The sequence below is a fragment of the Actinia tenebrosa genome, unplaced genomic scaffold (genome assembly GCF_029948245.1).
Source record: "Actinia tenebrosa isolate PJP-AT-01 unplaced genomic scaffold, QUT_ActTen_1.0 PGA_scaffold7__59_contigs__length_16204524, whole genome shotgun sequence".
Taxonomy (NCBI): domain Eukaryota; kingdom Metazoa; phylum Cnidaria; class Anthozoa; order Actiniaria; family Actiniidae; genus Actinia; species Actinia tenebrosa.
This window is the reverse complement of record NW_028292584.1, coordinates 14,894,124-14,921,174: the sequence shown is the minus strand read 5'-3', so window position 1 is coordinate 14,921,174 and position 27,051 is coordinate 14,894,124. Positions and strand designations below refer to the sequence as shown.

At 37.1% G+C, this 27,051-nt stretch overlaps 4 protein-coding genes across 6 annotated transcripts; 1 reads left to right on the top strand and 3 right to left on the bottom strand.

The window, feature by feature from the left end:
- Positions 1-1,259: 1,259 nt before the first annotated feature.
- LOC116299047 (uncharacterized) lies at positions 1,260-21,002 on the bottom strand. 3 transcript variants are annotated; one of them, XM_089040336.1, is made up of 6 exons: positions 20,800-21,002; positions 7,982-8,101; positions 6,761-6,898; positions 5,512-5,613; positions 5,022-5,164; positions 1,260-4,474 (listed from the first exon to the last, which is right to left on the bottom strand). In XM_089040336.1, the coding sequence occupies exons 1-6, from the start codon at positions 20,915-20,917 to the stop codon at positions 4,184-4,186; spliced, it is 912 nt and encodes a 303-aa protein (XP_088896462.1). In that variant the 5' UTR covers positions 20,918-21,002; the 3' UTR covers positions 1,260-4,183. The 3 variants fall into 3 exon arrangements, with proteins under 3 accessions (XP_088896462.1, XP_031563531.1, XP_031563532.1); XM_031707671.2 differs by lacking the exon at positions 20,800-21,002 and adding an exon at positions 8,995-9,468; XM_031707672.2 differs by lacking the exons at positions 6,761-6,898; positions 20,800-21,002 and adding an exon at positions 8,995-9,468.
- LOC148905742 (uncharacterized) lies at positions 9,798-14,800 on the bottom strand. Its single transcript, XM_089040250.1, has 4 exons — positions 14,795-14,800; positions 14,639-14,735; positions 12,837-13,588; positions 9,798-9,932 (listed from the first exon to the last, which is right to left on the bottom strand). The coding sequence occupies exons 1-4, from the start codon at positions 14,798-14,800 to the stop codon at positions 9,798-9,800; spliced, it is 990 nt and encodes a 329-aa protein (XP_088896376.1).
- LOC148905741 (uncharacterized) lies at positions 15,786-17,255 on the top strand. Its single transcript, XM_089040337.1, has 3 exons — positions 15,786-15,919; positions 16,443-16,552; positions 16,643-17,255. Exons 2-3 carry the CDS (start codon positions 16,523-16,525, stop codon positions 17,021-17,023), a joined length of 411 nt encoding a protein of 136 aa, XP_088896463.1. The 5' UTR covers positions 15,786-15,919; positions 16,443-16,522; the 3' UTR covers positions 17,024-17,255.
- Positions 21,003-23,360: 2,358 nt separating the features above from the next.
- Positions 23,361-26,479, bottom strand: LOC116307157 (uncharacterized). Its single transcript, XM_031717311.2, has 2 exons — positions 26,310-26,479; positions 23,361-26,181 (listed from the first exon to the last, which is right to left on the bottom strand). Exon 2 carries the CDS (start codon positions 26,171-26,173, stop codon positions 25,346-25,348), a length of 828 nt encoding a protein of 275 aa, XP_031573171.1. The 5' UTR covers positions 26,174-26,181; positions 26,310-26,479; the 3' UTR covers positions 23,361-25,345.
- Between the last annotated feature and the right edge of the window lie 572 nt (positions 26,480-27,051).

Genomic DNA, 27,051 nt, shown 5'->3' with positions numbered 1-27,051 from the left:
CCTCTTCAGACCATTTGTCATTCTCTTGGGTATTGGTTCACCAATGGCGTAAGATCTCTATTAATCATTTCAAGGCTGCCGAAGAAGCTGGGTTGAGTTGCAGTGGGACAGTCCAAGGGGACTGGATAGAAGCCATCTTGCATATTTATGTCTCTTGAAACAGTCTTATATGCATTGCCAACTTGACTCAGTTTTTTCTCAAACACAGAATGGTTAATAGAATCTAACACTGATATAAGAATTTTGGGCATTCTGAAAAAAATCCCAATCTCTTTTTGAGCCCTAAAAATTTGTAGGTAGCTGATATTTCTGGGTGTGTCAATATTTTCATCAGGGTCGAATATACTAAAAACGGCCCCTCTACTTCCTGAAAAAAGGACGGGGGATTGTAAATATTTCTGGGTTTTATAGAGTACACAAGTGAGACTGTGGCATTAATGTTGGCATTAATGAATTTCAATCTCCGTTTGAATGTGTGTGAAAATCGTATATTGAAATGGCCACATCGGAGCTGCTATTTGATTCTTATCAAATTTGGTGTATAAACAAAAATTGGCAACCAACAATTTTATAAAAGTGAAAATTATTAGAGAACAAGCACTAAATGTGTGCAATAGTTATCACTATTTAGCAGTATTAAAATAGCACTAATTAAACAAAAGAAAATATAATTAGAATAAGATAACACTATTTAGTGATATTTATGTTGCACACTTTTAGTGTTTGTACTCTACTTGAGTACTTTATTAGAATCTTGTGGAGGGTACCAGTTGGCCGGGGAGGGGGGATGCTGACTTCCACATGCATTAAATGGTAGGTAGCTACAGAGGCTTTGCATTATCAAGTGAGGGCTGCCATGACGGGAGGCACAACAGTTTTTCCCTAGAAGAACCAAATTGTTTCTCATCAGATTAGGCCAGATTTCAGTTGTGCTTGCCTCCTATCATGGCTGCATATAATGGTGCAGAGACTCTAATGGTGCCAGGAAAATAGAGAATTTCTATGTAGTCGATGGCTTTGTAAAATCTAGGAAGGGGATAGCATTGATTTGGAAAGTGTGATGGAGGGTGTGTTGTAACCATCTGCTTATCTATAGCAGGGATTTTTGATACAAGATCAATGTCGTTTTTGGCTGCCACTGAAACTGTTAATTTACTTGCAACGAGGAATCCAACAAACCTTCAAACTTAATTTTCAAAACCTCTTATTCAAAATTTTGTTTAAACGGGACTTGGAATATTGAATAACAACCAACAATCTAATAATGCAACATTTTAATGTGATAAAGTAAAACTAATACTTTGTGCTTGTCTATGTCATAGAATTATAAATGTATGTCAGAATAGGGTTGACCCCACAGCAAATACACTACCTATTAGTTATCACGCATTCAAAGCTAAACAGAACTGAAATAAACGTCAAGATCTTGAGACTGCATTTTATCCATTCTGAAAACTGCTACATAAACTGAATCGCAATATAAGGAGACCAATTTGAATGACTATTGTTCTTCATTGACTAGCCTTGTGTTCATGTGGAATAATAAAAACGTTTTCACATGTATGCTAGTCACTGTTTTGCAAGTCAAATTTGTTGCCATATTCTGTGTGGAGAGGCTTTGCATGGTAATGTGACACAATTTTTTAGCATTGAATAAAATGTGTTAAAAAATCCATATAGGAAATTGAAAATTGTTAAACATTTTTGAGTTAAAATGTTCAATTTGTAAGATTTAATTACATAAGTTAATAAGCAAATAATGAGTTATTTGCAGATGTATTCAGTTTTTTCCCTTATGAGATCAGAGCAAAAAATAAATGAAAATTTGCAAGGTTTATTAATTTTTTAATCTTAATTATACAGCTCCTCTTTAATCCCATGTAGGTAACTGCCCAATTATTTTCTTAATTGGACAGGTCTTGTTGATATGGGATTAATTAGGCAGCTATATAATTAATAGGTAATGGGATTTCATGCTCCAAAATCAAGAAATAATTAGACTCGGAAAAATTCCTCTGACTGCCAAATTGGACTCGCCCTATGACCTCATCCAATTTTGTCAGTCCTTGGAATTTTCCTCATCCAATTATTTCTTAATTGGACAGCATGGAGTCCTATTACATATACTAATTGTGTATTATTCCTAACTAAAAATCTAGAAAGAAGACAATAACATCCTCTCAGGATTGCTGCCACATTTAAATTTTGAATAATTTATATAGAATTCAAATTCAAGTTTTGGATACTAATTATTAGATGAAAAAGAAAATAACAATTAGAGGCTTTGCACCATCACATGATGGCAAACATGACAGGAGGCACAACAATAGAGTCTTTTTTTCTCCGGGAAACTGAATTCTTTCTTATGTAAATCAGATTTAGACCAGATTCAATTGTTCCTGCCTCCTGTCATGGCTGGCATCACATGATGGAGCAAATTAAGCCTCTATAAAGCAACTATAAAGCCATTTAGTTTGTGATCTGATCCTAAAACCAGAAAGAATGGATATGCAAATGAAGATCATTAATTATTTGCATATGCAATCATTTAATGAGATCAGTGATAACAAGTTATGTCTAACAAACAATTTATGATTGTCACGTGACATTGCAAAGCCTTCATTGATACAAATTGCTCTAGCAACAAATCTTTAAGACTTGTGAGATTGCATTCGCAAGCATATCAGTAAGTCCCCTTAGAAGCCTGTCGCTTTAAAGCATGTTCGCAGTTTGTTTTTCCGGACCCAATTTTATGTGTGTTCGAGTATACCTACAATAGTTATTCAGCAGGGGCGGATCCAGGAATTTTTTCAGGGAGGGGTGCACCCCCAGATTTTTTTGAGGGAGGGGTGCACCATTCATGTTCGGGACTTGAGCATCAAAAATGGATAATAATAAAGGCATAATTTACCGTAAATCGCCCATCTCGGGGGGGGGGGGGGGGGAGTGCGCACCCCGCACTCCTCCCCTGGAACCGCCTCTGTTCAGTACCATTAGCGTTCGTCATTAAATTTTTAAGTGAATATAAAAAAGTTCTCTAAAGTATACGATTGACAGCCTCGTCTGATGAAAACAATAGTGAACTTCCAAGATATGCTTTGCTTGTCATGCACAAAGGTTTCAATGTGAGGCTTTGTGCATGCTCGGTGATTCATGAGCACAAAGGTTTCAATGTGAGGCTTTGTACATGCTGGGTGATTCATGAGCACAAAGGTTTCAATGTGAGGCTTTGTACATGCTCGGTGATTCATGAGCACAAAGGTTTCAATGTGAGGCTTTGTACATGCTCGGTGATTCATGAGCACAAAGGTTTCAATGTGAGGCTTTGTACATGCTCGGTGATTCATGAGCACAAAGGTTTCAATGTGAGGCTTTGTGCATGCTGGGTGATTCATGAGCACAAAGGTTTCAATGTGAGGCTTTGTGCATGCTGGGTGATTCATGAGCACAAAGGTTTCAATGTGAGGCTTTGTGCATGCTCGGTGATTCATGAGCACAAAGGTTTCAATGTGAGGCTTTGTGCATGCTCGGTTATTCATGAGCACAAAGGTTTCAATGTGAGGCTTTGTACATGCTCGGTGATTCATGAGCACAAAGGTTTCAATGTGAGGCTTTGTACATGCTAGGTGATTCATGAGCGCAAAGGTTTCAATGTGAGGCTTTGTACATGCTCGGTGATTCATGAGAACAAAGGTTTCAATGTGAGGCTTTGTGCATGCTCGGTTATTCATGAGCACAAAGGTTTCAATGTGAGGCTTTGTACATGCTCGGTGATTCATGAGCACAAAGGTTTCAATGTGAGGCTTTGTGCATGTTCGGTGATTCATGAGCACAAAGGTTTCAATGTGAGGCTTTGTACATGCTCGGTGATTCATGAGCACAAAGGTTTCAATGTGAGGCTTTGTGCATGCTCGGTGATTCATGAGCACAAAGGTTTCAATGTGAGGTTTTGTACATGCTCGGTGATTCGTGAGATTAGAAAATAAATTTAGTAGCAGGTTTTAGAGTTGCACGTTATTGCCTTGAAACAACTGTTGCATTTATTCCATGGCCATTGGCCTCGACTTGAAACAATTATTTAAAGGCAGTGGAGTTTAACTCTTTTAGCACTTGGCCTCGTACTAACACCTTTGAGCATGACAAGCAAGCATAACTTGCAAGCGGTCTATATATTTTTCGATGTTCAAGGATTCTCGGGGAATATACCGTCGTCCTCAGGGCTCCATAATCGGTATTGTTGTCTAAAGTATGCCTGTTGATTGTCTGGAATTGTGTTGTAAGACTGGTCATCTGGGATGTCACTTCTTTGTTGGATTGGCTGTGGTGCTGTGTCCGAGGAGGACTGGATATTCATGAATTGAGCGAAGGGATCGCTGGCTGGTGCTGCAGGGAGAGTGTCTTTCTTGGTTGCATCAACTTGTGGCTGTGCAGGAGCAAAGTTGGCTGCATTCGATTGTTGGTTAGGATCCTGAGCCTGAAAGAGAATAAGCAAGGAAATCATCGTTCGTGGTTAAAAAACGCCCCAATATTAATTTTAGCTTGAGACAACCCATGACTCATACCTATTATGGCTTGAGGGCTAATTGCTAATAGGATGTTTGCATGATGACACCATTGTCCTCTACTACCAGACTCCCTCGCACACTTTATTTTCAGTTAATAAGCCTTTTCATAGTTTAAGAATCGATTCCACTACGCATGCGATTTTATCCCGAATTTCTCACCTTCTTTTGTTTAATTAAGAACAAAAGAAGGTTTAGACAAAAGAAGGTGAGAAATTCGGGATAAAATCGCATGCGCAGTGGAATCGATTCTTAAACTATGAAAAGGCTTATTAGCACCAATTGTCTTTCTATTCTCATGAGGGAATACGAATCCTTAATTGAGAAACAAAAATTTGCGAAGCATCTTGGTAGTGGGAGTCAATTGACGCCATCATGCAAACGTCCTATTAGTCCTCATGGCCTATACGAGGCAATAGCCCATTCAGGCTTGAGGACTAATTGGTGTTTTTGTGATACCTGTGGTGCTGCGGGGATATTGCTTCGTGCATAGTAGTTGTAGTTTTGCTGTACTGGGGCTGCTTGGTTATACACAGTGTTCTGAGAGAAAGCTGCATCAGTCTGAGCAGGTGCTGCCTGTGCCTGGTCCAAGGTACTTTGGTCTAAATAAGTGGTTAAGAACGTCAACTTTGATTTATTTAAGTGCCTATAAAACCTAACTCAATATTTGCAGTATCGATTATACATGATGTGGATAGTTAAAAGCAAAAATATTTTTATATGATTTGAGTAATAATCATCCTGGAGATATCAAGGTTTTTACTTGTACTTCAGTCCAACATGCTAATTTGATACATCAATTCTGCTATAGGCCTCTACCTTTGCCGGGGCATAATGTCTTCATTTGAGACCATGTGTCATTCTCTATAGTATCATTTCTTCGTTTAACAGTTGTGCATGAATGTTCCCTAGAGAGGTTACAGTTATTTGATTTCAGTTATTTAGATACCTTGACTCGGATAGTAGGATGCTGTTTGCTGTTGAGGTACACTAGTATCCATACTTTGCTGTGTATTCACAAAATCACCTGTTGGAACCTCGCTCTTCTTCTCTAAAAATCAAAGTTGCATAAATTTATGAATGAGGCTTGACATAAACGTATGCCCGTGAAAATTACTGATTTTATCTTAGATCTGAAAGTATTAGTCTCCTATGCAGCGCTATTAGTGTCGTCACGCCACGCTCACTCGATCCCCTACTTAGGAGAGTGAGCGTGGCGTGACGACACTAAGGCCCTGGCTAAACGAGGAAACATGTTTTCTTAAATGTTTCCAAAGGTGGCAAAACTGTCAGGGAACATCGGGAAACATGTTTACTCAATAGCACAGCATTAACATTTTTGCGTCTTAGAAGCAAAATTTGTTGCACAAAGCAATGTTTCGCATGTGGCTAAACTTGGAATCATCGGGGAACATGCGCGCGGGAAACATGTTTCTGGAAACTCGTTTCCTCGTTTAGTTAGGACCTTATAGCGGCTGCGTAGGAGACTATAAGTGTTAGTAGTTTAATAGACGTTAGTAAATTGAATGGCAATGGATTGGTTTACTATTAGTGTTGTTTTTGGTGGTGCCTATTTTTCTCTTTCAAATCTTTCTCTTTGTGATATCGCTTGTCATTTATTCGTTTCTTGTTCAAATAAGTACTTAGTTATAATTATGTAATATTTTATTTTACGGCTTGATTCTTTGCTTGCTTGTGTGCTTATTTATTCGTTCGCTCGTTCGTTCGTTCATTCATTCATCTATTTCTTCATTCATTTCTTCATTCATTCATTCATTTATCCATTTCTTCATTCATTCATTCGTTCATCCATTTCTTCATTCATCCATTCATTCATTCATTTATTTATTTGATTTTTTTGCTTGTTTGCACAACTATTTGTTAGGTCAACTATTCAATTGTTTAGTTATTAGTTCGATTAATTAATTGTTTGTTTAGTTTGTTTCCTTCGATTTTGCTTGTTTTCTCGTTTGATCAATGAATGTGAATGATTGTCAAAGGGGTTGAAAAAAAGGTCTCTATCATTGCAAGCTCACCGTTCGTCTCGCTTCGATGCAAAGGCAAGGCTACCTTTCAAGATGGCGCAGGGAACTGTGAAGGGGACTATTGGTTTCAGTTGTTTGTTCAGTTGTTTTATGTTGTTTTGTTCTGTATTTGCATTGTTTTTTTACTTGTAATGTGACACAGTGTAAGTTCACCTTCTTTATCGTTGTCATTATCACTATCACTATCGTCATTCTGTACATCGTCTTGTGCGGTATATTTCAGTGCTTTCCTGAAAAAGTCTTCATTGCTTCCATCGTTGCTCTCGTATTTAGAGGTGATGGATGGCTCACCTTATATAATGTTAGTTTAAATCAAATTATTGTTAGCATAATTAGTATTAGTAGACTATTTGTTATTGTTATCGTTAGTGTTCAATATTTAAGGTTATTACTCAATAGATTAATTGTTAAATTAACAGATCAAAAACAGTTTTCCGTATTTGATACTCTGATCAAAACACGCGGGATGTTGGGAAAACACGAGAGGAGCGTAGGAAACCACGACGCGAAAAGATCGAAAAAAGCAAAGTCTAAGTAAATTCTCCCTACTTGCCGTCTTATTCAAACTGACCAATGAGCGCGCGCGATAGATTAAAAATGACGATAGCGTGTTTTGATACTCCCATCAAACATGGTTTTCGACCAATCCTAGCGCGCGTAGTATACCAATTATTTTATAAAGTTGTATCAATACACTAGACTTGGACACGCCCATAAATCAACAAATAGAAAACGAAAATTCGAGTTAAGATTTTTCGATTCACGAAGGCTTGAATATGACCAAGAGAGCTCTCTTGATATGACTGAAGCCATTTTAGAAAAGATTCTACATGAAAGCGTGAGAAAGTTGGCAGTTTCTATTTGACACTGGAATTAAATACATCCTCTCAGCACATCAAATTGCTTCGGGGTTCAGTAATGATACATCTTGAAGCAGAAAAAAGTGTTTTGATAAACCCACCCCCTGTTTATAAATGATAATTATAATAAATCCGAAGCCAGTATACAAGGGCGGATGCAGCCAAATTTTGGGGGGGGGATGGGGGGGGGGGGGGGGGGGGCTAATTGAGTTTCTTCCGTCAACACATTGGAAAACAATATAAAAAAGCATCGTTTTTTTCTGCTGAAGGGGAGGCTTCAGTCCCACCCTGGATCCGCCCTTGGTATACTCGCGTTGTAATTCAGGCAAAGGAAATATCTTTGACTAACATGTAACCATCATGGTAACATGCGTCGCTCTACATGGAGAACACTAAAACTGATTCTTCACAATAATTCTTGCATTCTAATTGTCATCAAAGTTTTTGCGCAGAAAACTGAACAACGCGTTACCCAAAAGAATGCAACACAGTTTTGAATTCTCTTAATACTTACTGCTTTTATCGGCCTTCAAGCATCTCGCCATCTTAATCTTGTACTCATACATCACCATCTGTCCGTCTGCGTATTGTTGGACGATGTTGTCACAGTTTTTGGGGATATTTTTGAGGTTTTCTGTAAAATAATAAAATACATAATGTTTATAGCTAAAGGCTGTTTATAAGGCTGCTATATTTTCCGGCTGTTGAGCAGTCTACACTCTCAGGTATTTTCGAAACAATGATACGATACTCAACACATGAAGTCATAATCTCAACGGAGAGATTAATCGTAGAAAAATGCCTTTGTACAAAAAAAAACCCAAATGTAATCAGTAGAGCCCAGAGGTAGTTTCATGGTTCAATGGTGTACACATTTCCCCCAATCCTATATAATGCATTGCGCAAGTCAGTAGTCAATTAACAAAATAGCAGAGACAATAGGACTGTGTCCTTAACCCGAGTTAACACGATTAAACTACTTTTCTTTGAGATGCATTTTAAACGTACACAATTTGTTAGGGTAACTAGATTTAGACAGCATTGTTATCCAGGCCCTTCTAGATCGAATCAGACTTTACTCTATTTACTTATGATATAGTTATAATAATAATAAATATTTTAATGAAGATTTTTTACGAGTCAAGGCTAAAAGAAGCGAGCTGAGAAAGCGATTGACTTGGTTGATACACAAGAATCTGAAATATTTTGAAGAGCAAGGCTACGCCCCATGCCGTCTACAAAAATAAAACTTTTTTCTGGTTTTAGGTAAATTGCTGATATTATGAAAAAAAGTACAAAAAATATGCAAGACAACAATGACTTCACGTAGCTGTTGAGAAAGGATCGTAAGAAAAGTCTTGCTGTGTATTCGGGTACCCGTCACACGAGTTTATATCACAAGTCAAAATTCACCATCAACTCGTAGTGTTCTATATTAATAATAACCTATGGAAACCTAAAACAAAGTTAAATCAGCTTTCAAAAATTTAGACAATAAAGATAAAAAGTTAAAATATGAAGTTTTACCTTTTGGTAAATTCGATTCTATTTTGACCGATTTGTCAGACTTTATTTCAGTTTTGGCCTTTGGCGATGGCTTGCTCTGCGTTTTAGATTTCGACGTTTTGTCTTTCGCCTTGCTGGATTTCTTATCGTTAATTTTGCTCGTAGAAGGCTTCTCTTTCTTTGGTTTAGCTATTTTTCCTTTTTTCTCCCGAACTTGAGATTTGTTTGTGGTTTCATGCTTCTTGTTGGAGGTTTTTGAGTGATTTTCTTTCGCAGGCTTCGATGATTTCTTGACTGCATGGTCTTTAGACTTTGAATGTTTTTTCGCCGGTTTTGACTCACAAATAACAATCAAAGCTAAAATTACTAAAGCAAGCACCAATGAAAGCCTCATTCTTACAAACAAGTGAAAATTTTCAAAAATATTCCCGGGCAACTGGCAGAAAAATCTCCACGCACGTGCTGCTTCGTAACTTCCTTTTCGAATCTGTTTTTGTTTTTCAATAATGAACCTAGCGCGCCTGACGTCAATTCAACACAACTCATTCTATTAAATAATTCATTAGCAAATCCTTTGTTTAGAACACCAGGTCGCAGTAGAAAGACCTGCTAGGTAAAAGCTATAGAAACAAAAAGAGGCGTTCTCTGTCGTTTCGCTTCGCGAACTAAGACAATTTGTTTGTTTGTAGTTTTATTTTGTTTATAAAATATAATTAAGCGTTTCTGTTCGATTCAGTAAGTTTTATAGTAGGAGACAAGAGGAAAAATAGTTTTAGGAAATTATGAAAATTTGATGCTCAATCATTTTTATTTCTGTCAATGATTTAAAAGAAGCGTTGAGTATTTCTATATGCAGCTGGTCTTGCTATGCTTTTGCTTCCATATAGCTTGGAAATTATTGCTGCCACATGGATGCCATTTAGGATTCCCTTAGGAATGATATATCGATTATAAACCACCTAAAGTGAACATCACCCAACATGGATCACTCGACGAAATAATGGATTTGGTCATCATATGTCCGCTTGGCAAATGTTGGGCAAATATGGTGCTCTATATTTGCCCATACATTTGCCTATGCAGGCAAAGGTCGGGGTAAATTTCTAATAAATTTGCCATTGCTTTGCCATATATCTGAACACATGGGTAAATATGTTATATATTTGCCCTTAGTTTAGACGCATTTACCCAGTGGGGATATATGATAACCGTTTTTGCCCTATATTTGCCATATTGTCAAATGAAGGGCACATATGAAATCAACTTTGCACTAGGCTTTGCCCCATATTTACCTGGGGAGCAAATACAATACCCCAAACTGAGTATATCCGATGTGAGGTTTCCGTTTCAATTTATTGCAATCAAAACTTTTCAAAACAAATCAATAATTTTTCAACTGAATTATGATGGATGTTGGCTTGTTTTTACGATTTACGAGGGGGGAGTGCATGCAGGTCCATCTCAGTCATATGTGTCAATTTTTTCTCCTAACGCATGACATCAATGTTGCGACCACATTAATTCAATCATTGTTTTGCTTTGATGTCATGAAAGTGAGGTTATATGCGTTGATACACACAGGAAAAAACGCGGACGATGTATTTTTAATATGCGTAAGTCGTACATGCGTTTTTTCCAGTGACAATAAGAAAACTCATTAACCCATTAACCTCAGCTGCATTTCAAACCGCTAACATCTGTAATATTATTTGAAGCATCAATTTTGTTTAGTCTAAACATATGAATTCATCTTTTTTATTGGCAATATATGCAATTTCATTCATAATTATTTTAATTCATCTAATTTTAAACTCATCAAAGAATTCATTCAATTTTCATTTTGACTATCTAGTTACTGATGCACAGTTCAAACAGTTTATTTTTGATAGCTTTGAATATTTTTCCTGGATGATACTTTACTGTCATCTCCATCATCCGTACAATTTACGTTGTAAAGGACAAACAATTAATACTCTTTCTTTGTCAATAACATCGTAAGCAGCAACAAACTGGCTGTGTATCCTTTGTATGGGAATGAATGTAGAGGGCCCTTCCATTTCAAACAAGTTTCTGCACCAAATTTCATGTGGTCTGCCAATCCTGTGTCTTTCTGGATGTCGCTGATATCATCGAACCTTTGCCATACACAATGATTCCTGCTTGCCATCAATTATAATGGTTTGTTTAAGAAAGAAATCGACAACACCGGGGCGCAAGTCAAATGAATCGGTCTCAATACTGCCACTATATTGGCCACACCAACAACTTGCAAGAATGAAGGAAGAACGTTCCAGTCTAGAGTCAGAGGACCCTAGCTTTGTCCCCGAATATCCAATGGTACTAATTCTCTCAAACGTATCGGTAACACATTCAATGACCGAGTGTTGAGGTAAAATTGTTTCATAAGCTTTAAAGAGATATTCTGTATAGTCATCATCAAGAACATCAATGGATCGAGGTGAAAAACATGAGTATGCATTCATATTGCTCCACTCTAAGCAACGTAGTACTTGACCAACTGAAAGATTAAGTGTTGATGGTATTGATGGGATGCTTTCGCCAAGTGTTCCTACTTGTTGTGCCTCCTGAAGAAGTTGAAATACTGGTTGGAAAGTTTCTCGAAATCTCTCTGGTAAAGGGATATCTCTTAGTTCATGCTTTTGGAGAAATTTTCTCATGATTTGTATTTCAACAGATCTATTGTTAGTTCGAAACGCTCCTAAAATCCCATTGAAACGTTCGAAGCTGAAAAGCCAAAATGAATATACAGGCCCGTAATCTAAAATACATTGTTTGAGGTGCAGGTGTAGATGCATGTTTGGCGTAACACGTTCCTTTCCATATCTTTTTTCAAACGATTTACAAAATTCCACTAGGTAATCATGTCCTTCTTGTAGCTCTTCAGTTGTAATAAGTGGAGAGCAAAGGTGAAAGCAGGACAATACGAATAACCTCCACAGCTCCAAATCATCTGTTGGAACGATATTCCAAATGCAGAATACAGAATACAAGAGAGTCCATGTTTTCCACTGATCAGCAGTAAATCCTCCAAACGATGTTGATATCTTTTTCGGGAGACGCCCAATAAATGATGGTGCTTTGACGTCATCTACCTTTTCCTGGATTTTATTCAAATTTTCTTTAGAAATAATTGGCGTTTCAGCATTTAGCCATACATTTTTCATTAAATGTTTTGCTGTCCCTAAAAACAAATTGTGCATAGGATCAACAACATGGTAACGAGTACAATCGAAGTAAGGCAACTGTAAGAGTTCAGAATATCTTGTTCCAGTGGAAGTTTCAATTTGGTTTCGTTCATCAGCGGTTGTTGCATTGAGTATTTTCTGAGCCTCTCTTCGGTGCTCTTCATTTGTCCTTGGTGTATCGTCATCTTCGAAACCTGAAAAATCCATGCTACTAAAATCTCCGGGAAAAAATCTTGTGCACTTTGAGCACCCTCGGTGAGCAGTACATCCTAAGAAACCGCAAACTTTTCTTAGTGCAGGAATGTCACAAGCAATACAAAGGAGGGCAGCTCGAAAACATCTTGCTGTTCTACTCCCATGAGGCCGAACTTGGATGCCTTCGTGCCACAATAAGTTCAATTCGGCTACAAGTGGTTGTAAGTACGTATTGATATTCAATTTGGGCTCGTGTGGACCAGGTATTACCCCAACTATTATTACGTTTTCCTCTTTGTACCTTTCTTTTCTCGGAAGATTTAGGAGGACCATATATATGACTCCAACGCTATAGACACTGTGCTTAAAAGGCTGAAACCAGTCAACATTCAGCATAAAAGCATAATTATTAGGCTGGGCAAGGAAAGGAGTGCCGTTAAAATATTGCCAATCTTTCCACACTTGGCCATCGTAAATATCAACTAAAATATCGTCCGGTACATTCCGATTTCTCCAAATCTCACATTTTTGTACAAAGTCTGGTCGCTTAATAAAGTGAGTTAGAGTGTCTCTGATGCTTTTATAACAATAAACTTTATGTGGGTACAATTTCGTCTGTCCATTTTTCAAACGAATTTCCTTAAGCAATTCCGCTCCACAAGGTGTGCGGCGAAACAATTGACGGTGATTCGGAAAAGCAATGTGAGAACATGGTTTAGCAATGACACGCCCGAATCTTGTTGTTATGCAGTCTTGAAAACGGTATAGGGTGTCGCATTTCGGACAAACAACATACTTTGAATGCTTATCTTTAAAAGAAAGATAATTTTTCAAGAGTTTGAAGGAGCTCGGGAAAACCAATACTGCGGTTGGGAAAATGATTGGCGAAAGCTCACACAAAACCTGAAAAATCGCTTTAAAAAAGGCGAGGAGAATATCAATGCCTCGGTCTGGTACAGAAAAGTATGCAGACCAAAAGCACACAAACAAGGCAATCCAGTTAATAAGGGTCACTCGGGAACTTGCTTCGACGGCAACGCTTATTTCTGCACTAGATTGTTCAAAATCTCTTTCTACGTCTTCGATATCAATATCCCAAGTTTCAACCAATCTCCTTCTTTCATTTCCTCTTATCTCTTCATGGTCAGATTCACTGTCCAACTTGTCATCCCAAAACACTTGATCTTCTTCCTCAAAGTCATTTATTCCGTCTCCTTTAAACATAAGCAAATACGATGTATTTTATTCATTCGGCATTGTATAACTGCAACATAGTATAAGATAAAGTCTGAAACCATTATAATACTAGAAAAAAAAATGTCAGTAAAAAAAACCTCATGGGCTAAGGGACCGGTCATTATTTAAGTTGGGGGGGGGGGGGGGGGGGAGAAAAAATTGGGGGGGGGGGGGGGCCTGAAATTTTTGCTAGTGAAAGTCTTGAAATTTAAAAATGACTTTTAGGGAAAATTTTTAAATTTTTTACTACAATCCATGGGGGGTTTTCGATAAACTTGGATGCCTTCAAAGGGGGGGCCTTGAAATTTTTTTGCGTCACTGACAATTTCTCCTCCACCCCACCCCCCCCCCCCCCCACCTCCAACTTAAATAATGACCGGTCCCTAAATGTATAATTTTGACCCAAATTTTGCTCTGAAAATAAATGATTTCCATTGAAAATAAAATATAAATTTCTAAGTCAGCAAAACAACAATTTATAATTCGTGAAAGAAAAATGATAAATCGAAAATAAAAAACCCAAGAGACATATTAAATAAATTACTTATAATTGTATTTCTCTAACTTGACAAACATGTTTTGCCGGATACCATGCTATCTCAGGATGACCACAGTCATGAATTGATTTGGAGACAAAAATGTACAGCAATATCCATTTGAACATAGTAAATTCTTTTTAGCGTTTTAAATGAGTTATCTCTAGCTATGATTTTATAAACTCTTTGAATGAACCTTTCTGAATGAACACTGAGGTTTTAATGGCTACCATAAGCCGATTACTTAATGATGCACCCTTCTTAAAAGTAACGGTGAAAACGAGGCTAAGATAGAAATAGAAAAGAATCATTTGTACCTCTAACTTAATCTCGCTTCAATAACACTAATGCTTGGTAGTAAATCCAATAGGGTAGCTAGATCATGTGCAAATCAGCCGCTTGTTAAAGATTCAGTCTTTTATCTATGCAGTTTGACTTTAACATTTAAAGATTATATAATCTAATCATCAAATAAACGTATAACATCAATACCTTTTTGTGAAGTAGCTGGTAAGAATTCGTCACTTGATGGTTGGTTTGTATTTGGCACATCAGAGGAGTCTTGATCAGTTTGGTCCAAAACGTTTATCTCACTGTAGTCATTAGAAGAAGTGTCGTTCTGGCCGTCAATCTCGTGAGTGAAAATACTATCATTTGAGTCTTCGTCGTCATTCCGCTGTAATTGCCATTGATTTGTTAAAGGATCATAAAATTCTTCTTTGTGACGGCAAAATACTCTGTAATGTAAATCTTCGTTACAATGAAAGCAATGATAACGCTTTGACATCGCAGAAGACATTTTGTTTTCCAGAACTATATAATTAAAAAGACGGTGTGTATCATTGGGACAATTACTCAAAATCCAAGCATTTTGAATGGCTAACAGCCATATTCCAGCGTAATAAAGTTCCACGTCCATCAACCACATGCCACTGGACAAAAGCACGCCGGATCTTCATTACCGCGCCCTTTTCCTTAGAGCTGTCACTGTTGGCGGCAGATAATGGTACGATGGTTTTAGAGCTAGAAGCTAATCAAGTTTATTGCAATGATATTTCGTGAATCTAGGCTTTAGAAAAAACTTTATAAAATGGAGCAAATAGCTTTAAGATAATAGATATATTACTTAACATGAATCCTGGATACAACTTCAGCATTTTTATAAGACAGTTATTCCTTTTTTTATTATTAGACTTCATTATATGAACGTATATGTCATCACAAGTCACGTGATACGCCGTGATAGATAGGGGGTAGATTTGTTCAGTGGATGTACTTATTCGTTCATTCGCCTTTTGGTCACAAACAGGTAACAAACTCTGTCGGTCATCTAGTTTCCCGCACATTCTATATCTTTGCTTATAAATTGCGTTCATTCGTCGCGATCAAAAAATGGGAAGAACATCTACACCTTTACCAGGACGCCCAATGCCAATCCATTCTGTTACTGCAACTACCAGTACAAGCAGTACGAGTAGACATACTGAAAATGGCGCCAATTCTCAAAGGCTTAATATACTTATTCCCTCTGTCCCTGGTGGTAACGAGGATGTGCTAAGAGAACACAGAAATCGCCTATTGCAAGCAACAAGCGAGAATGAGAACGTTGACCCCGACAGCGAAAAAGAAGAAATTTCTTCAAATTTCGAAACGATTGTAAAACAGTTTAAAGAACTGCAAGAACAAAACCGCCAAATACTAGCGGCCTTAAAAGAAAGCCAGCAGGACAAAGACAACAGCAAGACCAAGATTACTGTCTCAAAGGCTGTTGCAGTAAGTAAAGTGGCAATATTTAAAAAAGCAAGCTATTTTTATTGATAATTTTACTGGGAATTCTTGGCGCGAAGAGTAGTTGGTATAATTATGCAGCGGTATAATTTATGCAATGCTAAAATTGGCGGGAAACCCGCCATGGTAGTGGTTAATGCTACCAAACTTTACTATTGATTTCCAATAACAAGACACTGAATGATAATGATAATTTCCTTTTTTGTAAAGGAATTGATTTGATTTCGATTTTTTCCCCAATATTATACAATCACAGCCATAAAAATAATGAAAACATTATTACTATGTCTAAGAATAACTTAAGGTACATCTTATGATTTTAATGAATTATATTATGTTTGAAATAAAATAACATGGAAAAAAAAAAAAAAAAAAAAAAAAAAAAAAAAACGAAACAAAACAAAGCAAAAACAAATGGATGCTAAAGGAGTAATTGTCGGCCAAATGCCAAAATTTCTAACAAATTTTGTCTCAAGTTTTAATATATGGGTACTTGATATAATTTCAGCTGCCCTTAAAAGTCACTTTCTGACGAGAAGAAAGAGAAACAAAAGAGAGCGTTCAGGGGCCCTTGGAAGGCATCAAAAGATGCAGCGGAAAACACAAAGAAAACAAAATGTGAGTAAACTGAATTTGCAACGATTATGACTTTGTTTAATAAGAAACTTTGACTGACGGTGTTTTTTTTTTTTTTCTTTTTTCTTTTAGCTCCTAAAATCCAGATCCAAGGCAGCGGACTTGTCAACCTCGCTATCACCAGGGGACAAAGAGAAAGTCAAGGCAATTATGAAACTGGAGTATATGTCATCAGAGGAGTCGATGTCAGAGGCGGATGACCAGGCTGATGACGATACAGCGGACAGTGGCTCTGATAACGAAGGGGGCCCTACTAAGCAGAGTAAAGTTTTAATAAAACACCCTCTGCCATGGAGAAGCCCCCTAGCTAATCAGTTCATGGAAAGCATGGACCGAAAGGCAAAAAGGAGGCTGTCAGAGCGCAGTCTCACCATGCTTTTGAAGCGGAAAATCGGGGAGCCGTCAAGACGCCCAAGGCCATCTGGAGGTCCCGAATGGGCATTGAGAGCCTAAAGGTTTTTATCAAATCAAGGGCACTGGGACACCGAACGTGGTTGGGGTTTCTACGAGTTTTATGAATTAAATCTTGTGTCACTGTTCCTCCGTTCCTTTGGCCTGATTTCTAGGGTTTTCGTTCTTCTTTCGATTACTTGAACGTTATACTCGTTTACTTGAAGAAATCCAAAGGTCAAACGGTATAGCAGCGGCTATCTAAGCCTATTGACCTTTGGATTTCTTAAAGTAAACAAGTATAATGTTCAAATAATCGAAAGAAGAAGGAAAACCCTAGAAATCAGGCCAAAGGAACGGAGGAACAGTGACACAAGATTTAATTCATAAAACTCGTAGAAACCCAACCACGTTCGGTGTCCTTAATTAAGTTTTTGCAGTTATAAATGAAGTGTACTACTACAGAATATCTAAAAAGAATCGTACATAAGCCACAGATCGATTGACAACTAAATATATTATGATCTCCTTTCACAAATTCTGTCACAAGATGAAACAAACACCTATAATTAATTTACAGAACTAGCATTTTCAATTACTTGTAGTTAACAAATTGTTCATAGTTAATCAGTCGTCAAGAAAAGGAAATTCACAATAAAAATGTTTCAGTATGATTTATGTCTTTTTTCCTGCTTCTTAGTATAGGTTAGCTATGTTTAAAGTATGAGGTGGTTGTCACGACATATATCGTTTCTATTTTTTTTGGCCTGCCATAAGTGACAATAGCTGAAGACTGATAATATAGTTAAATTTAGCAAATATGATGAGCATAATTCAACTGAGCAAATATGGCTAAGACACGCTGGTACATCTAAGGCATTAAGGGGGCATTAATCACATATACGGTCAGAGCATATCGCATGGTATATGTAAGGCATAAATCACATATACGGCCTGGAAAAATACAGGGTATATGTAAGGCATTAATCACATATACGACCTGGGCAAAGACAGGGTATACGTAAGGCATTAATCACATATACGGCCTGGGCAAACACAGGTTATATGTAAGGCATAAATCACATATACGACCTTGGAAAATACAGGGTATATGTAAGGCATAAATCACATATACGGCCTGGGCAAACACAGGGTATATGTAAGGCATAAATCACATATACGGCCTGGGAAAATACAGGGTATATGTAAGGCATAAATCACATATACGGCCTGGGGAAACACAGGGTATATGTAAGGCATAAATCACATATACGGCCTGGGCAAAGACAGGGTATATGTAAGGCATAAATCACATATACGGCCTGGGAAAATACAGGGTATATGTAAGGCATTAATCACATATACGGTCTGGGCAAAGACAGGGTATATGTAAGGCATTAATCACATATACGGCCTGGGAAAATACAGGGTATATGTAAGGCATGAATCACATATACGGCCTGGGGAAACACAGGGTATACGTAAGACATAAAACACATATACGGGCTGGGCAAATACGTGCACATATCAAATGAGCATTCACATTTACTACCGGGTAAATGTATGGATGATATGATATCTGCTATATATTTGCCGTTTGGGATTTTACTGGGCCATACGGACTTTGCCATCTGTGCCCATGGGATAAATGTGTAGGTACATATCATATACAGTCATTGGGCAAATATTGTTTACTATTAGTCAAATATGATATTTGCCCATATATTTGTCTATATGTTTGCCTACATGACAAATCCATTTTTTCGTCGAGTGGATGCCTCTTCAATATTCCCTTAGGAATGATTACAAACCACCTATATTGAACATCATCTAACATGACGGCCACTTTTATTCCCTTAGGAATGATTACAAACCACCTATAGTGAACATCATCCAATATGGCTGGCACTTTTATTCCCTTAGGAATGATTACAAACCACCTATAGTGAACATCATCCAACATGACTGCCACTTTTATTCCCTTAGGAATGATTACAAACCACCTATAGTGAACATCATCGAACATGGCTGGCACTTTTATTCCCTTAGGAATGAATACAAACCACCTATAGTGAATATCATCCAACATGGTTGCCACTTTTATTCCCTTAGGAATGATTACAAACCACCTATAGTGAACATCATCCAACATGACTGCCACTTTTATTCCCCTAGGAATGATTACAAAACACCTATAGTGAACACCATCCAACATGGCTGGCACTCTTATTTCCTTAGGAATGATTACAAACCACCTATAGTGAACACCATCCTACGATGGCCGAGAAGGGCCTTCCGAAGAAGACGGAAATCGGAAATCAGAAGTCGGAAATCAGAAATAGGAAATCCGAAATCCGAAGGCCCTCCCCGGCCATCGTACCATCCAACATGGCTGCCACTTTTATTCCCTTAGGAATGATTACAAACCACCTACAGTGAACATTATTCAAATTAGTTAAAGGAGAATCTAACCAGATTTTTGTCTTCTGGTTTACTTGTTTCTTGTTCGCATGCGCAATCGGTTTTTGTCGTCATTGAAATTTTGGCGGGAAAAAAAGTCCGTGCATCGAGTACTAATGCGCATGAGCATTGCCTTTTGTAACCGCTCAATCTCGTACCCGGAGCCCTTATTTCTTACTGCGCATGCTCGACGAAATAATTGGGCTCTGGAAAACTCCAAACCGGAAGACCCAGATTCTGGGTTTCTCGCACATGCGCATTATGACTGACTAGGTAAATTCAAAATGGCGGACGATGTTCACTTTTTTGGTGGCTTAATTCGAGACGCCATCTTGTTTATTTTCCCTAGTACTGTAATTTTTACTTCCGGTATCTTTCTTCGTTCTCGAGAACCAATCACAGCACAGGAAATATTAGAGTTTTCCAGAGCCCAATTATTTCGTCGAGCATGTGCAGTAAGAAATAAGGGCTCTGGGTACGAGATTGGTAACCGCTGTACTAAGCCTTCGATTTTTAAGATCATTCAAGTTAATAAGAGTTTTTGAGTTGAAAATTATAGATTTAATTGTAATTCTTATGTGCGTGATTTCAGGTTGTAAAAATCTATTATTTTTATAGTTTATTTTTGATTTTTTTGTCAGTGTCAGATTTGTTTTTCGCTGTTTGTTGCTCTTAATTTCAAAATCAACGAATGAGGAAAACGTAAATTGTAAACACAATAATCAAACCTGTTACGAACCTGCTCAAGTTTGTAAACTAATTATATTTATATATATATTATTACGACCTACCTAAATATCAGTAAAGAAATCTTATATCGCTTAAGCATCTTACATTGCATTCGTAATAGTAGATATTTCATTTTCACTGATTAGCAAGTTTAGTTTAAAGGTTCTTTGGGATTGATTTTTAATGACGAGAGTAACTCACTCACTTTATGTTAAATCAATTAAAGAGTCTTGTAAGATCAAGAAAGAGCTCAGTTTGTAATCGTTGATCCATTCTCAAGAAGTTAAAAGGCGAATGAATACCTTGCTATATTAATTTTTAAATTAAAACTGATTCAGGGCTATTCAACCGAGCTAAATTAAACGCTATAACGGTTTTTCTGTTGGCAGAACTAACTATAATTTCAAAAGCACATAAAAATTTGCAATTATATTATCTCAGCGTACCGTAACCTAGCTTTAACGGGAAAAACGTCTGGTAATATTTTACGATGAGTATATATTTTGGCTTTTGCTGAAAGGTTCCACTCCAATGAGTTGGAAAAGAGTACAAAAAAACATAATCTCTAAAGTTATTTTCTCCAAAAATATTATGTTAAATTAGCGTATACGTTTTCAGAGTAAAGACTTGAAAGAGTAGCTTGTACTTACCATCATTATTAGCGAAAAAAGCCCATCTTTTCACGATTTTGCTGTCAAAAAAAGGTTTCGCAAAATTGACAGCGACTAAAACACAGAACGAAGCGATGAAAAGTGAAAATCCCCGCATTTTGAAAACCAAGAGACTAACGCCACAGATTTTACGGTTGAGAAAACGTATTTCAATATTGGCACACACAGGTATTTCTTGATTGTTTGGATGAAGTCAGTTTGGTTGGATGACAGTTTTGATTGACAAGATCATGTCATAGATGGACAGTAGTTGTTTACCAAGTGATGTTATAATTTCATCCAATCGACCTATCAGAAAACGACTTTGTTTTCATTATATATAATCTGATACTTCAACTTTAACTTTACGAACTTTAATTTTAACTTCAGGACGCCAAAGCTTTCTTAGTATTTAAAACTATGTTTTTTTTTCGATTTATATAAAATATTTGTAATTTTAAAGATTTGGAGAAAGGGTCACATCTCAATTTCCTAAGTTTCAACACACATTTTGGAAGCGTTCCGTTATATCACTCGAAAATAAAATTTACATATGTTGGACTACCTGTGTTTTCACGTCGGAGAGTCAGACGTTGTGTTAGACAATTGTTTGTGACACCTCAATGAATCAGTCCTGGAAATAGAGAGTTAGTAATACTTACTTTGATAGCTGTCGTGTGATTTAATGACATCTCCGATCAGCTCAGACTCGTCGTCGTTTAATTTTTCAGGGTTTGCTAAAATTGAAGGCTTTTTCTCATTTCAAACCTCTTAAGAATAATAGCCCATTCACACCAAGGCTTAAACATGTTTTAAAGTGGTTTAACTAAACAGGTTTGAAAAACTATCTATGAACTCTGCACAATATTTGGTGAAATAATGCATGTAAGCTATCCTTGGTCTTTTGCTCTGACAATATTCTACAAAGTTTCATTATGTTGTAGGTTTCTAGTTTCTCAATTTTTTTTCCTAATGAAAACATAGCTTAACTAAACACGTTTAGGTGTGAATGGGGTATTATAGTCTTTGTTTGAATGCCATCCATATTTTTGTATCTGCTCGAGCATTGCCAGGTAAACAAAGAAATAATACTCAACGGAATGAAACGTGTTCTGTAATTGGATCGTGCCATATATTAAATCGAAAATGAATTATGGAAGAAGAGTTTTGTTTGGGTTAATTTGAATAAATCTCTACACACCCTAAAGGTAATGGAATAAAATTCTTTTTGATATACATTTAGATTCGTGTTTTTTCTCAAGTATTTTTTCTGGAAAAGAAAAGAATTGTTCTCAACAAAATGGCACACGTCGTCTTAATAGGACGCCTGCAAAGGGTTTACTGATTTAAAAAAATATTTTTAATAATATAATAATTTAATAATAAGTTTAATCCAGTTTTACTACCATTAGCATTGAAGTGCGCTCCCCACGACACTGTCTCTTTCGCCGACTAGCATTTCAACGACCACCAATCAAAGAACTGCAATTTGAAAAACAGCAACATCTCGATAAAATCTCCTTCAGGATGGTTTTTTTAAATAATGCAGTACTTTGATTGGTTAAAATGATATTAGTCCGTCCCTGCCCCCTTTAAAAAAATGCATTGCCCTCCCTGCAAATATCAACAGAGTTAGGAATGTACAACGATTTAACAATACTGAAACCTGAAATTGAAATTCGATAGACCTTCACTGGAACACATTAAAAATCTACACAAAATCGAAACCAAATCACAAGCATTCCAAACTGTGTCGAGCACCAGTTGACATTGAAAGTAGGCAGTATATTTTTACGAGTAGTTAACATTTGCGCCGTTCAAGGAACAATTCACAAGTTTGTTTATTTTATGAGTGAATCATGTTAAAAAGACGTCAATTAACGTGCAGAGAACGTACGTGATGATATGCCAAGACACCATGCCAGACCACAAAAAAATACCGGACTAAATGATTTATGATTTTATAACCAGAAGTGACTTACGTGATCTTCTTTACAAAAACACGGCTTGATGTAGTATAGAACTCTAATCCCCAAACCAGCTAACAATTATATTCATGGACTCAAAAAATTATCGATATTTATAAGGAGCTCTGTTCCATACACTCAATTGAAGAATCGTTGTCGGGTTCAGAAACATAAAACATAAAAGCTGAGACCGAAATGGCACATGGGAAATGACATGATTATATTATAATTTATTCATTTTCACCATCCATGAAGTCGGTTTAGAATGATGCCAAACGCGTATTCCGAAGTTCCGCGTTTGAGAGCCGTTTGCCAAGGGTCGCCGGTCACAGTATGCACTAATTAACGTACTTCCCATGTGCCATTTCGGTCTCATCTTTTATGTTCTCTGTTTCTGAACCCGACAACAATTCTTCAATTGAGTGTATACAGTCTTATGATAATAAGGAATGAAATTAAGAGTTTCCTTCATTACTAGGCTCCCTCATTGTTTGAGTTCCTTCCTCGATCCCTCCCTTCTTCCCTTCCCATGTTCCTTCCTCACTTCCTGTGTGATAGTCCAGTACTGTTACAAACAACAAACAAACCAAGAGACGCTTTTTCTTTGCACACTTTATTATTCACTCCTTAATATTCACACCTATGTCATTTTATCCGAATAATTGGGATTAAAAGCACACACACACATTAAAATATCCGTTGCATACCATAAATATATATAAATATAAGTATTATATATATTTATAAGACTTCGCATTTGAGCCGGCTTCCATCTTACCTATCCAGTGCAGTGGTCAACTCGAAAGCTATGCTCCTTTGATCACTACACACTTTTCCATTATTTAAAACTTTCTTTAATTAGGTTTTTTTTTAATATCTGTCATTAATCTTTTCTTATTCTGTAACTTGAACTTGAACTTGAATATGTTATATTAGAAACGCAATATTATCTATCAAAAAATCTCTCTGTTGACTCCCAATAAGCCTTTTCATAGTTTAAGAATCGATTCCACTGCGCATGCGATTTTATCCCGAATTTCTCACCTTCTTTTGTTTAATTAAGAACAAAAGAAGGTTTAGACAAAAGAAGGTAAGAAATTCGGGATAAAATCGCATGCGCAGTGGAATCAATTCTTAAACTATGAAAAGGCTTATTAAACCTCTTTAACTTGAGCACAATGCTTTTCCATTTCAGACCACGTGTCATTTTCTTGAGAATAAGATTCTTTGTTTGAGTTGTGTCCATATTCATGTGTCTTCTAATGTCTAACCATTAAAAAATGAAATGATACTCTAGGGAATGAGACGGGGTCTGAAATGGGGAAACATTACGCCCAAACTAAATTATCTCTAATTATAAATTATGAATTATCATTGTCATGCACACCATTTATATTAAAGACTCCAGCACCTTTTTACAGTTCCCTGCGCCATCGCAATGATAGAGACTTTTTTTAACACTTTGGACAATTATTTACATTTTTTATCACTGCAAACTCACCGTTCGTCTCGCTTCGATGCAAAGGCACGGCTACCTTTCAAGTTGCCGCAGGGAAATGCGAAAGGGACTATTCAAGAGCATCTGACCGGTAAGCTAAATTACTCGACTTCAAAACGTTATTAGCAGATAACGATAAACTGAGTAGGTTAATTAACCTCAGCTCTTGAAGCCAATGAATATAATATGAAAAACATCATATTAAACGAAACAAAGCAACCAGTTTATCACCTAGGTCCTTCTCAATAAACCAAATAGACCCCTTGTGGCACATCGAAACTTCATCTCAACTTTGGAGGACATAACAATAGGTTTTCAATTCTCAGGAGATTGAAATTCTTTCGTTTTGTCCTCCAAATTGAGCAAGGGGTCGATAATTGCTGCAACTTTTTTTCTAGCAATGAATTCGAAAACACATGCTATTATCGATGTTTTTGAATTGCCAACACGAAAGCAAGCTACAGCCTGCTACTCTCGCAGGAACAACAGCACCAACACTGTCTCACGACAACCAAAAATGTTGTGCACAGAAAATTCAAAATATTTCAGCTTTACTCTGTGACACTTTAAAAGCTAATATCAGTGACAGCAGCAGGAATACCAAATATGGCGCAGAAAATTCAAAATATTTAAGGTTGATTCTATCAGCGACACTTAGCAACATTGTACGAATGAAGTTGGCAGAAAATGCTATTTTTTCCTGCAGCAAATTCTAAAACATTTATTAATATGGACGGGACCTCGAGCAAAGAACAAGAAGCTAAAGCAAGAACGATGGAATATGAAAATCATATTTGCACGAGCTTAAATTATTAGGATTTGATGTCGGTTGGAAGTGGTTTGACCATAATGGCCAATACATCTCGGCTTAAAATATTAAGATATTTGGCACATTAGTATTAGTGTCATGTGTTCAACTTACAGCGAACAGCCGCTAATTCCCATTTTAAAAAAAACAAAGGCGGTTGTGTGACCTACTGAATTGAATGAAATTCAAATTGCAGGTTCCGGCATATCAAGAGCAGTTAGCGTTAAGTGGTTTTCAAAATGCTCTATTCTGCGTCTATATAACTCTCTTACTTTAGCCCTCCGTTTCCAAAGTTTTAAACCAATTACTTAGTAAACTTGCTTTACTCTCCAAAGGATTGAACTGTTTTTCTGTCATCTGAACATGTTCTTGAAGCTTCCTCGATCGCGAGTTTTTCTCCAAATGACTTGGTCTTTTATTGACACATGTCCTCTCGACAGATGGTAGAATACTCCTATTCACTTCGTTCTCGTCTTCTAAGTCGAAAAATGCTGTCTTATTTGATGTTCTTGAGAAGTTTGACTTTTCTGTTATTACAGAAAGTCTGCGAATAGATGTTTGGTGGCTAGAATAAGGGCAGTAGAGATCGGACAATAACTCTGCTTCTGGTTCAGCTGGAACTTTAGGAGTACCACTTATATCTTTATCATCGTCGTTGATCTCTTGCACTCGTTTCCGTAGAGGATTTGAGGGCAACTCCTTCTTTATCGGCGGTGCTTTCATTGCATCGATAGTATATCTACTCCTAAGTTGGTACTTTCGAGCTTGTAGGACTCCTCGCTGACTTGGGGTTATCAAATTTGAAAACAATGGTAAACTAGGTTGCAGATTATTCTCGCTTTCCGAAAAATGGTTGTTCTTTTTAGGCTTGTTGTTGAGTGTTGGTAGCAGAGGAAAAGTACTAGAGCGAACAACAACTCCACTTCGCCCTCCAGGGCTCAGTTTTTGGGACAAATTCTTTTGCTGTGTAGATTTTATTTCTTGTAAAGATTGAGCACTTGAGTTAGATTGTCTTGAAGACACTGTCAATCGGCCTCCAAGGGGTGGCTCGCTGTAACATCTTCGAAACGTTAGTCTCTTTGAATCTTCCTTAAAATCCATGTTATGCTCTACAAACGTAAATAACTGTAAAACATTTTTTGCCAGGCTGCTTGAAACCGCTTAAGCTTGCTTAGCAACGATAGATATACTTTTAGATTAAACTCTGAAAACAAGTTCACATCTCGTGTATACTTACGTTATGGATGGCTCTAAGTAAGTCTCAAGTAGAGTACTTATCGAGATTTAGGTCCCAGCCATATATCTCTAAAAATTCGTAGCTACGAGTCTTAGTTTCTGCATGCTACAAAAGAAGTCGTCTAGCCTTTCGGCTTTCTTTTCGCGTACATTTTTTTGTCAGGCTACAGCTATCCGATTTCAGGCGTGAATGTCCTCACGTTCGAATTGAACCTGTGACCTTCTTTTCCAAGGGCTACCAATGTCTTGTGTTCTCAAATTGTTCGTTTATTGTCCCATTTGATGATCCATCAGCAAACCGATGAATAGGTCAAGGTTGGCTCTCAAAGTAATATCATTACATAAGTGTTTTATCTTATAAAGTATATCGTATGCTAGAGAAGTATGCCATTGTCTTTTAGGGATCACCTGGGGTGTTACTCTGCCAATTTAGGCATTCATGTCGGTAATTTGTCAGTCACTTAATCAACTAAATATCACTATTTAACGCATAACTTTAATATTGAAGGAATGCATCGAATATATATATAAGGCCGATGGGCGGTAGCAGAGGCATTGTCTACTACATTGCCTCCCACTTCTGGGGTCTCAGATTCCATTCCCAGATATGGCATCACACGTGAGCAGAATTTGTTAGGTCTCTCCAGACCTTTGATTATATGGATCTTTCTTCAGTTTTCCTCCCTCCGCAAAACCTAACACGATAAATTCCAATTCAATCTGTGAGTTACCCCTGCCCTGAC